The 14,483-nt window shown below is 38.4% G+C and overlaps 1 protein-coding gene across 2 annotated transcripts in view; it reads right to left on the bottom strand.

The window, feature by feature from the left end:
- Nucleotides 1-303: 303 nt before the first annotated feature.
- The window catches only part of LOC147009336 (uncharacterized), a 142,761-nt gene continuing 128,581 nt past the window's right edge, over nucleotides 304-14,483 (bottom strand). The window contains exon 10 of one of the 2 annotated variants that reach the window (XM_085861779.1): nucleotides 304-534. In XM_085861779.1, the coding sequence (XP_085717905.1) occupies nucleotides 485-534 (50 nt within the window). In that variant the 3' untranslated portion in view covers nucleotides 304-484. Of the gene's footprint in view, nucleotides 535-6,734; nucleotides 7,422-14,483 lie in introns of those variants that run through there. The other variant, XM_085861778.1, reaches the window with a different exon arrangement.

The following is a 14,483-nucleotide window of genomic DNA, read 5'->3' as shown; positions in this document are numbered from 1 at the left end:
ATGAACATATAAATGTGATGATTGAGTAAAGCCTTTGTGACACACAGAACACTTGTACGGTTTCTCTCCCGTGTGTGTTCGTTGATGAACGTGGAAAGTTGACGAGTGACAAAACGCTTTGAGGCAAAGAGAACACTTGAAAGGCTTCTCACCCGAATGGATTCTTTCATGTATTTGCAACCCTGAGATACCAGGGAAAGCCTTGTTGCACACGGAGCACTTGTAAGGCTTATCACCTGCATGCATTCTTTGATGTTCGTAAAAAAAATTCGATTGAGCAAAGGTTTTAGGACACAAGGAACACTTGTAGGGCTTCCCTTTTGTGTGTATTTTTTGATGAAGATTTAAAGATGATAACACGGTGAATGATTTGTCGCACACAGAACACTTGTGCGGTCTCTCACTTCCTTGGATATTCTTGAGGGTCTCTGTACAACTTTTACAACAGCGGTTGTATGACACGATGCTGAGCTTGTCAGGTTCTTCACAAAGGGTCCGATTCACATGTGGATTGAAAACTTCCAGGTTGAAGAACTGGGAACAGTTGAAACAAGAAACCAGTTTCATTTGTTTCTCTGAAAAGACAAGTCACAAGTCACAAAAATCATAAACATTTTGAAGCCATCTTTGAAAAATATAGTACCGGTAATGAATAGGAAAAGTATCCGTCTCTAGTGACGGGGAAATGCAAGCAAGAGCATCTGTCCCCAGTGCTGGGAAAAGTTTCAGTCAACCTCTCAATTAAAACATTTTTTACAGGCTTTAAAAAGGTTAATTGTGTTGCACTTTTGGTTTCACTCAGAGCCAAAGCTCTGAGCTACTCACACCTCCCACCGCAAAATGGTGGTACAGCATCAGGCGGTGGAGATTGGCTTTGTCTAAAAAGAGGGCAAAATATCCTGTCCTGTTTGCGAAATAAAATTTGGCATCAACATGAGGCCAAATTAAAAAAAATATATCAGTTGATCAACCGGATTTTTTAAAAAGAGGAAGGAGGCCCTTTTTTGAAATTTTTTTTTTTATGGCCACCAGTTTTTGGCTCGCCTGTTCGAAGAACAGAGAGCTATAGTGATACCCCTGGCGTGAGCGTCAGCGTCAGCATGAAAATATTAAAGTTTTTGGTGCAAGTTATTTTTTCCTTTCTAATGTTTTTATCTATCACACTATTGTTTATACGTCCGATATATATATATATATATATATATATATATATATATATATATATATATATATATATATATATATATATATATATATATATATATATATATATATATATATATATATATATATATATATATATATATATATATATATCTATCAGGGCGTATTATGTGTCTATCCGTCCGTCCGTCCGTTCCTGTCCGCACTCTAACTCCCAAAGTTTTCAACTTTCACGTTTCATATCTGGTACATTGGTACAGACTGTGGAGACGGTGTGTCGCGACATACATTTGTCATCTAAAGTGGTTGCCATGGCAACCAGGATGCTGTTTTCCATGTAGTAGCACAATTCTGTATATACCTTCTTGTTCGGGCATATATTGTGCTCACTTGAGCTCTTGTTACTGATTACAATATACAAATACATATATTGCTTAAAAATTATTTGGATCAGACTTCACTGCAATGCTTTATATAAAATATTAATTATTAGACGAGTCTTTTAAAAACGATAAATATATAAACAGGCGAGCATTGGGTGGCTTTGACACCAACTCTGATTTTATATACCTAACATGCCAGTTTTTTCCCCTTCCGTCCCCCCCCCCCAAAAAAAATGACATGTCATGTACCAGACATGTCAATTTTCTACCCCCAAACAAATGTTGGTAATATACCTGGCACATCACGTACACACTCACTAAGGCGGAATAAATGTATGGCAGAATACCAAAGAAATACACACTTCATGTATATTAAAATGATTGGCTATGCCATCTTTCTATATCGATCTACATAAACATTTAATACACAGATTTACATTTGTGGGATGTGGACTCAACAGAGCTCCCTGGTCCAACTTCCCACACGCAAAATCGGAGAAAACATCAGATAACGAGCGTCGCCCATCAGAACTGTTCCCGTCGTAAAACAAGAACTGTTCATGTCTGAATTTGCAAACAGATTAAAACCATCTTCAAAAATTAAGCTTAAATCATGACATTGATTCGGCACATTCGCGCAATTTGTCTACATTCCACATTCGTTGTGCAATTTGCTAGTTTTAAAACCAGTCGTATTTTGCATCATTTTAATCGGAAACGTGGACTGAATTTTACTGCAGCGGCTGCGATCAAGCTGACATACACAGACATGTACACAGATCAGTATTGCTTGCATATCATGCACCAAAACAGAAAGCGGCAGTACAGCTCTCGGTGTTGGGGCTTGGTAGAAGCTATAAAAACTCAGTATCAATATTGGGAAAATGATCGATTCAAACAATGCAAGAGTCATACACGAAGAAGTGGTGCAAACCACTTCCATATTTAGTACGTCCTTCCTTGCAGCCATCCTTCAAAAATGAAGAAGGACCTTTCTAAACCACCACGTTTCATTTGTTTCTAGTTTGTTGTTGTTTAGTTTTTTGTGTTGTTGATTATTTTGCATCAGGACAGGACGGTCACCCCGCTTGTTGGGGAAGTAACCGTCAGTCCCCCATGTAGCTACATTTGAAGCGGTGAAGCCGCTTCACCTACACTACACAGCTTCCTTCGGACGCACGTGCGATTTTTTTCGGGACGTTTGACAAAACAACAAATAATTTTTTTAAGTCGGCCGGTTTAAAAACAAGGAAGCTGGCAGGGACAAACAAGTCATGTTTTTGTTACTTGGCCTTATTCATTGTCTGTTCTCCAGTCATTTAAAAATTGAATGTAGACCTTTTCAAGCGCAATGTGGGAAGCGGCCGTTGTAAACAGGAGAAAAAAGAATGCATGGGAAGATACCACGGCTCATAATATATAGTTGATGACTTCCCTTTCCAAGGAACTTCAACACAGAAAGAGACCATTTTGCCAATCAAGCCTGCACAATGGCTGCCAACCTATGACAGTTTTTTGGATACAAAGTCAAGGCTGGTTTGTGGAAGAGCCGGAACACTGAACGGATCAGCATGCAACAGGATAAAAGGAACAATGGAGAGGGGGAGGGGAAGAGACCAAGAACGGAGTTGAAGGATAAAATAGAGGAAGACATGTTGTGGGGAGAAATGGATATGACAGGAAGGATACAAAAGGAAACTTCTCCCCCCCCCATCCCACTCCTCTCCATCCCTCCCCAACTCCCCTCACTCAACCAGGGTCCCCTCGCTCTCTCTCTCTCTCCCCCTCTCCTATATGTCTGTGTTCTATCCTTTAACGAGTTTAACCTTTTGAGTGGATGCTCTTACACTTAACAAATTATGTTATTTTGTTCACCGATAATTAAATTAAAGTTTATTTTGGACCTTTTGAAGTTTATTATTAAACAATATTTACAGGTCACAATCTGTACTAATAAATGTCAGTGTGTGTGTGTGTGTGCACGCACGTGTGTCAATGTGTGTGTGTGTGTCAGTGTGTGTGTGTGTGTGTGTGTGTGTGTGTGTGTGTGTGTGTGTGTGTGTGTGTGTGTGTGTGTGTGTGTGTGTGTGTCTCCTCCATAACTCCAAAACCATGAAACCTAGCAGCCTGAAAGTATGCATGCATACCAAGAGAACTCCAAGGAAGTGCATGAGTGAAAATTGGGTGTTTGAGTTAATTAAAACACGTCATTTGAAGATGATTAACGGCCTTATTTAATTATATCCTTGATCAGGCACATCCTTGGCCACCTCGCCCAGAGAAAAACACCACCTGGACATGTCCGGAGACAAGCAATGCTCGGTCACGTTCTGAGTCTCCGGAGTCCCATGGGGTCTAAAGGTGATTCCTGGGTTACCTCACAGGGGTCTGAAGCCACCATGTCTTTTTGGCTTGCTCAACCATGCCTCGACTTGGAACAGGCAGCAATGATTTATTAACGATAAAGTTTTTTTTTTCTTCACTCTCCTCACTCATATTATCGATACCTACGAATTACTGGATACTTTGCAATGCTTAACAATGCACGGAGATGCCAGCGTTCGTAGCTTTATTTCATTTCCACACATGCCATAACCTCGAGAATCTCTTAAACTATGCCGAATTACAACATTTAAGCTCCAGAATTGAACTTAGCAGCAATAACAAAAAACTAGCACTAACACAAAAAAACTAATCAATAACAAAAAAACTAGCAGCAGTTCCAACTGCTAAAAAATAAAAGTCTTCATTTGTCCAATTCGGATATTGCTTGGGTGTTTCCAGGTGCATGGGTTTAATCGACGGCAGTTGGTAATTGCTTGCCAAGCCAGGTGTTCTATTGGAGTGCTTGCTTGAAGCTTGAGTGCTTAAGCTATTTGCTGAGCTGAGCCCTATGGTCGATAGCGGTACAGTTCGTATCCTGATTGGGATGTACAGTCAGCAGTTGCTATACAAGGTAGAGTTATGTATACAGCATACAAGAACGTGGTACATATGGGTAGATTTGGATCTGTCGGGACTCCCTGCAGCTGTGTGGGCATGCCATGCCTGTTACGGGCGCCGTGGTGGCAAAGTTTCATCCCGTAACTTATAGAGGTTTTATTAGATTTTCCTTTGTCCTTGTGAGTTTCAAAGCAAAATATATTTGATAACACCAGATTTCCGAGCCGTTTGCCGTATAAAGGTGTTTTCTAATTTACTGAGCCAAATTTTTTTTCCACCCATCACACGCAGCTGTTTATAAATATTAATATTTTTGCACATCTCCTTGAAACATTTATATAAATGCAAGGTTATATTTTTCAATTTGTTTTTTTTTAATTCCCCCAAAACAACGGTGAAAGCTACACAAGTTTTTTGGGTTATATACAGTATTGTTACGGTTCGAGGAACCGTATGCATACAAACATAAAGTTGTCCCGAAGTTAGTTATGCCATTAGTATATGTGCAGATAGATCCCTCCCTTGTGTGTAGTGGGAGAAGCAAAGGGGTGCGTTGCGATGTTTTTTTTTTTAGTTAGATTAATAAATCATTTTCTCACCTTTTATTTTATTTCCCCTGTTGTTGGAGCCACAGTACCTTCCTCTCACTTGTTACTCTTATTTGGGCTGGACAAGCGCTTCACCGCCTACTCACCTTACCAGTGACTCATTTTTAGAGGCAAAATCTTGCAGTAGTTCCTTCTTGGCGGGTCCTCACACGCGTGGAGTGGGTGGGCTTGCCGGCCTGGCCAAAATCCCGTCCAGAAAGGGCGGACCCCATGAAGGCCTTGTCCAATCGGGACGGATGAAGACGTCAGCTTCGCCAAGGCCCCTCCCCGCCTAGGGGGATCTATAAAGTACGAAGCGATCCTCAGAGGAGAGTTGAGTGCTTGGAGTTAGTGGAGTTTGTAGTTGGATTTGAGGGTTCGTTTTGTGGGGGTGGTTGAGTTGGTGGAAGGGTCTTGAGAAAGAAAGAAGGAAGGTCGTTGGTTCTTTGGTGGTCGGAGAGTTTGATGGGTTCGTTGGCGTTGTTGCAAAGTGTCTACTAATGTCTCGCCTCGGCGGCCCGCGCTCTACACTTAAGCTCCTTCACGGACACGAACTCCACACGTACGGTTGTGGCTGACCAACTCAACCTTTGTCAGGTACCGCATCACGGAGCATCCCTTCCCCCAAAACTCTCGGGTACCGAGAACTGCGACCTCAACTCCCCCCCCCCCCTTCCGAACTGCAAAAGGTCCCCTTTTCTTTTAATGGGGTTTATTTTGTCTGAGTGTGTGTCTGAGTGTGTAGCGCCTGTCCTTTAAGTAAATTGTATGAGATTTTTGATTATTGTAATTGTTGCTTGTATTAATCTCGTGCAAGTCTGCACTGTGTCCGCTTTTATAAGTTGCTGTAAAAATTGTCGCACTACATCTCTCTCTTCTTTCCCCTGCATAACACACCAATAAACTCGTTCCTGTGCCACATGACTTTCCTCGCCTTAGTGTAAATAAATGATGGCAGAAATGTTCCCAATTCGTTTTTGTCTTTTCCTGCATTGGTCCAGCATGGTTCGGATCTGAGTTTAGCCAGGTCTTTATCCCCGATAATCTGTTCATTCTCGCCGGTACGTCCTTGGCAGTTCCGCTCGGCTGCATCTGATCCGGAGTTGGTAGTTGGTAGATGGTACTCTACCGTAGTTGGTAGAGTGATCCGGTTCGGGCAAGGCGTACCGAGGCGTGGTTCCCCAGGAGTCGAAATATCATGGTTAATTAGGTAAACTGATTACACCTGGCAGGAAAACACTACGCTACGCGGTTGAGGTATTGGCGTCCACGGTAGGTTAAGCGACCCGCCGCGTCACGGAATTATCCGTGAGCGACGGCCTACAATTCCGGAAGTCTGGTGGGAGATGACGTAACTTCACCCACCTAGTGGTCATTCTCGCCACCGGACCCCGGCCCGCAACAGTATGTATTGTAGTCAGTAATCACACTGACTCCAATCTCCCGATTCCCCAAAAAATTGCCCATATTATTGGCCAAGCACTAGTGTGTGTGTGTGTGTGTGTGTGTGTGTGTGTGTGTGTGTGTGTGTGTGTGTGTGTGTGTGTGTGTGTGTGTGTGTGTGTGTTCATAAAGCATAACATTTTCTCTTTGCTAACACCCCTTCCCCCACCCCCCCCCTTCTCTCTCGTTCTGTCCCATCATCGCTCTGCCTGCTCTTAATACAGTGCAGCACCCTCCCACACATCTTTATCTCTGTCTCTCTGTCTCAAGATATCTCCAGGTGGTATTTATCTCCAGATGGTGTTTGTCTCCAGGTGGAGTTTGTGTCTGGGTGTTGCTTATCTCTGGATGAAGTTTGTGTCCGAGCATTTTTATGTCCGGACAGTGATTCAACAAATTAGTAATTTTCAAAACGAAGTGAATTTATTTAAGGAAAGCATTAAGCTTAATTTTTTCTACTGTTCAGACGACTATATTTAGTGAAGAAAAGATTAAGGAATGTGCAGAAAGTGTAACTTTATAGAGCGCAATTCCGTGCACGATAACCTGCTTTTGCAGGCCTTGGCAATACAGTCCACAGAGGCCCTTTTTCAGCAATTACATCCACACTTTGCTTTTTCACCTTTTTGTGAAATGTGTTTCAAGACAAAATCTATATACATACATAAAAAGATAAAGGTGATTCGGTGCGTTCGTCGTAATCTTAGCTATCAGGACAAATACGCCAAAATCACAACCATCAAAACCTAAATACTGTATATACGCGGAGTGCGTTTTAAGCAGGTTTACTCGAGGATATCGGTGAAGAAGTGTCCATTTAGGGCCTTTGAAGGACCTCGACATGTTGCATCCTTCGTACTCACTTTTATGCAAAGTGACCAGGAAGTGCTTTGACGTTGCCCTGTGAAGAAAAATTATTCAGGGAACGGTAAACGTTCATACCACTTTGTCTTCTTCGATTACTACTATAAGGACAAATCATATCGTAAACCATTATTCTGGTACTGATTTGGTACTGCAGCATTGCTGTCTAGACTTTTACTCCAATTGTAGTTAGATGCTTCTGACTATTATGTGCACTGAGTACTGTGTAATTATCCAGAATCGTTCGCATCCAAATTATTTTTTTGCCATTGTACACATTTGTACAAAATTATTTGTTGATAAATTTACATTATGTTGTCAATTGTGTTTTCAGGGATTGAAATAATGATGAGGAGCAGTTGCCCAGCTGATGATCCAGATGGTCGGAGATATTATGCCAACATATTATTGACATAGTGCTTTAGTCGAGTTACGCAGTTTGATAGTCAAATTTAGGTCGATAATTTTTCGCAGCCAGATGCAGTGAATGGCGACGGCGGATTGCATCACATCACAATGGCATTTCTTCCAACACCTTCGCGGTTTGGATACAAAATCAAATTAAAAAAAAAATACACACACACAATTGGCAAGCTAATAACTTTTTCTAAATGAAGAGATGAGATTGAACTTCAATGGTGTGATGTACAACTCAAGCTTTACTAAGAGTAGCTAACAATGATTCAAAATAACACAACAACCACAAGATTACAATTAAGGGACACAATCCAAGAAAAGGTGAGAATTTTCACTTCCCACCCAGCAAAACCTGATGTTAAATGATGTTCAGATGTTAAAGGAAATGTTCCAGGTTTAACATGTTGTGGTAAAGCAAACATCAGATAGTAGAGGTTTTGAGATTGATACTAAACAGAGTTGTAGAACGTAATTCCACAGCAAGTCATCCAAAGATGGTGTTGGCGAGGGCAATATTGCGCAACTCGATCACAGGGTTTTTTAATGGGTTTTGAGCGATTCATATGACATGAGTAGGGTAAGAATACTGATTCTGGCTCACTTTTCCCCATGTAAATGAATGGGGGATTTTCAGCGATTCATATTTTTTTTCCCTAAAAATAAATCCCCTTTTTATCCCAAGGTATATTTATTTGTCTCCCCTTTTAACCTGGAGGTTGAACCTCATTGAATTGAACACCTGGGGGTTGAACAGCTCACTCATTGAACCTATAAAGATTTGTTCATTCTCAAATTCCTTCAATAGTTTAATTTTCTTTGCACAATAATCCCCATCTAAAATATTGACAAACAAAACATTTGAATCTTTATATTTTTTAAGATACCCCATTTGTGCCATTACGAAATGATAAACTTCTCTTAATGCTCTCATCTGACCACCTCCTGAGCCACATATCATTTTGAGATTATAGTAAATTGTTTTTTCATTGTTCAATTGATAACCATCAAAGTTTTCAGTCCATTCAAGGATATTCATTTTTTTCTTTACATCCTCTAACTTACTAGTTTTTAAATTAATTCGCTTATTTGTTTTATTTACCTTTGTTTTAGTTATTTTTTCAACAAGACTTATTTGATATTTTTCACATTCATTATGTTTTCCATTTATATACCAAGACTGAGATTTTCTCCACTCTTTAGTTTGATTAATACTTGGTTTAACCATTTATATATTGTGAAAAAACGCAGCGGTAGCCCTTAAAAAACCCTAACCCATCTTCCCATCGTTAAAACATAATCTATTTTATACACTCTATCATACAATATCCATATGGAACACAATCTATTCCATTATCTAAAATAAATCTCTTATCATCAAAGGCTCCTAATGCCTTTTTATTTACTTCTTCACTATATATGTTATGTTTATAACTTCTTATTGTATTCATTTTCCTATATTCTTCTTTCTTATTCATCAAACAATTATAATAATTTCTAAAAGTTATTGATTTCTTTATTACATATTTCTTTATTCCCTTTAACCTCTTATCAATCTGTTCACCATACTTATAAGCATATGCCTTTGCTCTCAATCCAATAAACTCACTCATTACTTTTCCACCCAACTCATCCTTAAACTTACCAATAACCTTTTCATTCTTTTTGGAAAATAACTCACTCTTCTTGCTGAAATTACTTGTATCATATACTCCAATATTTTTCTTCATATCTTCATAAACATCATTAGTTTTTATATCTAGGATAAAACTATCAGTATCCATATACAACAATGAAACATTTTCACCATACTCTTTCTTTAAGTCATTATACAAATAATCATACATCAATATCTTTGATAAATCAAGAACTGCTGTTCCAATATAAATTGGTTTATCCATTACAATACTTTCCTTTTTCATATGAATTGCAGAAAAGTTCTCTGAAAAAACCTCTTCTCTCTCAAAACTTGGTTTATTTATCAATCTCGAAGCTTCTTTCCAAGATGTTGCGAATCTAATGTTTTGCCTGTTTCTAACATTTTCCATAGTCTTTCCAAATACAGCATTATTCATTAATTTATAAAAGTCCCCTTCAAATTTTACTTTTGTATTTGCTCTCATATCTGTATTAAATTGAATATACTTTTTCACCCAAGGACTTTGTTTAAATTTTAAAACTCTATGAATTTTAGCTACTCTCAATCCTTCTCTCAAAAACTGTTTTAAGCTTCTCTGATGTAAAACATATCCCTCTTTATCATAGAATGTTGTTAATAACTTTTATGTTGATTTGCCTTTAATATTAAAACTTTTATGATAATCACTTAACCATTCTTTCTTTGGAGTTTCTTTCTCACATGCAAAAGGAAGATCTTTATGCTTATTATGAAGATCACTCGGGTACCTCAAATCAACTTCAAAATAATAACCTTCTTCTTCGTCATTCAATTCCTCTTGAGAAGAAATAACAATATTCATCAAAGCCTTTTCATAATCCTTTTCTTCCACCCACTCTAATTTACCATAAGGCAGAGATTGAGACATTGCCCATCCATACAAATTATTAGCATCAAAATACATCAAATAATTACTATCTTTTTCACTATCATAATTTGGAAGATATTTATTATTTGCTTTAGCATATCTTTTTGAACATACTTGTGATATTCCACCTCTCTTGGACTTCTCAATCATCAAAAGCATATCCACATCACTGATTAAATCTATATCTTGTTTTGTCATTTTCAACATTGCACTCCAAGCTAAACCAGGAGCTGTGAAATAGTGGGCAGGATCTAATCCATAACAATTTTTATTATGACAGAGTGATCTAAAAGCTTCAAACACATCAGCTAACAATAAAACATCTGTTTTTAGATATAAATCGTGATATTCTCCAAGGTTCTTTATCTTAAATATTTTCCATATTTCTTGTGCGTGTTTATATTCCTTATCACTTATCTCTTCTTCATAAAGGTTATTATAGAAACTTTCTTTTGAAGGAAGTTGTGTTTCTTTAAATCTCATAAATGAATCCATATAATCATAAGGATAAATTCCCTTACTTGTAAGAATTTTCTCTTTACTTTGAATTTCATTCCTTGTTTGAATTTCCTCTCTCGTAAGAATTCCTTCTTTAATCAGAATTTCATCTTTAATCTGAATTTCCTCTTTAGTTCGAATTTTCTTTATAATTAGAATTTCATCTTCAGTTAGAATTTCTTCATTAATTAGAGTTTCCTCTTTACTTTGAATTCTCTCTTTAATCTGAATTTCCTCTTGAGTGAGAATTTCCTCTTTTGGAAAGAATGAATTAAGATTTGGAAAAGAGCCCGTGGAGCTGAGATTTGATGCGAGGTAGGCTAGTGGTGTTCCCATAAACTTGTAAGAATCTAAAAACCTAATATGAGTTAAAGGTTTTGTGAATATCATTTTTGAAAATGAAATATACTTTTGACTTGTGTTTGTTATAGCAGAAATATTCCCTGGTGTTTTTGAAAGTTCATTTATAAATAGATGTGTATCATAGTTGGCGCTGTTGTGAAGAAAGACTGGAATAAAAGAAGGTAATTTATAATTAAGATTACAACAGGAATGAGCGGGACCTCTATATTTACCAGTAAGATGACAATGGTCTCTAACTTTAGACTCCTTAATTTCCCCCTCACAAATATGACAGATATTGTTCATTCTAAATTCTAATTTTTCTTCTTTGGTTAATTTCATCGGTTCATTTGTTTCTTTCATTAATTTAGTGAGTCTTATACAATCCTTCTTATATAATCCAATCAGCCTTCTCCCAATCATCAGCAAGGTTATGGAATCCATCATCGCTTCAGACATGAAATCCTTCCTCTTCTCCAATGGCTTGATTTCCAATCATCAATTTGGTTTCAGACCAGGTCACTCTACCCTAGATATGCTGCTACTGCTCTCCCATCAATGGATGGAGGTCCTCAATGCCAGACAGGAAATCCGAGCCGTATCCCTGGACATATCACGTGCTTTTGACACAGTCTGGCACCCTGCCCTACTCACCAAACTCTCTGCCCATGGTATTCAAGGCCATCTCCACTCATGGCTCGCAGACTTCCTCTCCTGTCGCAGTCAACGTGTGGCCCTAAATGGAGTTCTTTCATCCCCTCTTCCTGTGCAGGCTGGAGTTCCTCAAGGTAGCGTTCTGGGCCCTGTTCTTTTTCTGGTTTTCATCAATGATCTCTCGGACTCTCTGGAAAATCCTCTATTTCTCTTTGCCGATGACTCAACCCTCTGCCGTACCATCTGTCATCCCTCAGACCGGCAAGCAGCAGCTTCTTCGCTCACTGCAGATCTGGATAAAATCACAAACTGGTCCAACACGTGGAACATGTCTTTCAATCCAGACAAATCTCACACTCTCACTATGTCTCTTCGAAAGGACCGTTTACAAAACCCCCCATCCACTTTCTCAACAATCCTCTGGAAGAAGTCTTTTCTTTCAAGCTTCTGGGTCTCACTATCTGCCATGACCTTTCCTGGGAAAGTCACATTTCCAACCTTGCCTCAAAAGCCAGTCGCCGACTGGGAATCCTCCGTCGTGCAAAGTCCTTCCTCGGCCCTCTTGAGCTCCTGACCACTTACAAAGCTTTTGTCCGTAGCCTGATGGAGTACTGCTCTCCCCTCTGGGCTGGTGCTCCTGCCTCCCACCTTTCTCGACTTCACGCTGTCGAAACCAGGGCTTTTAAGATCATTGGCATCTCCCGCAATGAAGCTGAGTCTTTGGGCCTCTCACTCAATCACCGCAGGTTGGTCGGTGGTCTTTCTGTCTTCTACCGACTCCTCTCCAGCCTTGCCCCCCTGCTCTCTCTGCGATTTGTCCCAACCACATTTCCACAGGGCGCTCAAGGTCCGCCAACAACCCCCTTCTGGTAAAACTACCAAAATCACGAATCACTGCTCATCTTCACTCTTTCATTCCTCTTTTTTCCCGCCTTTGGAATAAACTTCCTCACTCTATTCTTTCCCATTCTTCCCTTCAGGCTTTCAAAACAGCTGTTCACCACCACCTCTTATCTTCCCCCATCCAAATCCTCGATCTTTTCTACCCCCGATAATCCACCCAAGCCCACTTCCTTCAATTCTCCTGCTTTCCTTCCTGAAAGTCCCTTTACTGTCCATCTTCCCCTCGCCATGTTCCCCGTCCCATCCCCATCCCTCTCCCTTCCACAGTTCACCTGTGTCTGTTCCCCAATGTTTTGTCCCTTCCACTCCCGCCCCTCTTGTCTCATGCCTCCTTGCTGTGAGTTGTGTGTTAGCTCTCATACGAGCCTCGACCAAGGTATACAAAAAAAAAAAAAAAAAAAAAAAATCCTTTTCTAATCGTTTTACAAACTCTTGTGAAGCATTTTTTCCACGATAATGTTCAAGTTTGTTATACTTTTCTCCAACAGATGATTTGATATAATAACAGAAACCACAAGGAATATGTTTTTGATATTTATTTGTATATGGTTCTTTTGGATTAGGAGAAGCAGTATTTATCTTTTTAAGGATACATTCAAAATCAGCGTATATCACAAATGGGTGCATGATAGATTTATTATAATCTTCAAAATAAATCTTTTCACCAGGTTTAGGCATTGTAATTACAGCTGATTTATGATTACTACAATATTTTGAATGTTGTTCTAATCGTTCTTTTGTATGAAATGAATTAAGACATCGCTTACAAGGATATATTTTGTTTGCTGTTCTGAATACCTGAGAAGAGATTAATCTTGATAAATTATTGATGTATGTGTAATGTGAATTCTTTCCAACACTAAAATATAAAAGGTCAATGTGTGTTTCTTCATTTTTATAGTTGTTTGAAATTTTTAATATTTGAACTTTGTTTGTATCCGTTAATCCATATACATTAATAGAAAGATTATTCTTTTTCTCAAATTTAGGAATATCTGTTAGTGGCATTGGGAATTTAAAATCTTTAATGTCCAAGGTATTCTCATATTTCATATATTGTTTTACTCTTTCTGAATTACATTTTGGTGGATGTAAGTGAGCAAGAACAGACCAGAGAAAACATTTATTATCATTGTTCTTAATATTAACAACTGCCTTCTTTAGTTTTATTTCTTTTGGTAATTCAATATAAGAAGAAGCTTTAAGAGGGTTTGATTTTAGAATGTGTATATCTAAAAAGATGATTTTTTTAATATTGAATCCACTTCCTACCACTGTATTATCAACATCCTCCTCTTGTCTTGATAGTTCTTCATAAACCCCACTATTCAAAAAATCTTGAAATGATGTTATAAAATGAAGATCTGTTCTCATATAAGGAGTTTGTTCTTCATCTTGTCTTTTCATATTCATTTTCACTCCCATATAAAACTTTAAAGTTTTCATTTCTTTTAATGTCTTTTTAATAAATTTTTCAACATCGGGTTTCACTATTTCAATTGATTCAGCTATTGATGATGGACCGGGTTCTCCAAATTGAAAAATCCTTATTTTTATATGCCCTTTAAATGCCTCATCAGTGTTTTTAATATAATAGTCTCCCTTTACTTTAAACTCATTTTTCTTGTGTTTTTGTGATTGAAGATGTTGATTATAACTACTCTTCAAAACATCCTTTGAACAGATATCACAATGTTTTCTTTCCAACTCAAGAGGAGATATTTGATGAAATAGATTAAATG

Source organism: Eptatretus burgeri, chromosome 17 (assembly GCF_056783735.1).
Source record: "Eptatretus burgeri isolate ZD-2024b chromosome 17, Ebu_testis_v1, whole genome shotgun sequence".
NCBI classification, from domain to species: domain Eukaryota; kingdom Metazoa; phylum Chordata; class Myxini; order Myxiniformes; family Myxinidae; genus Eptatretus; species Eptatretus burgeri.
Note: the sequence above shows the minus strand (reverse complement) of the source record. Positions and strands in the feature narration are given on the sequence as shown.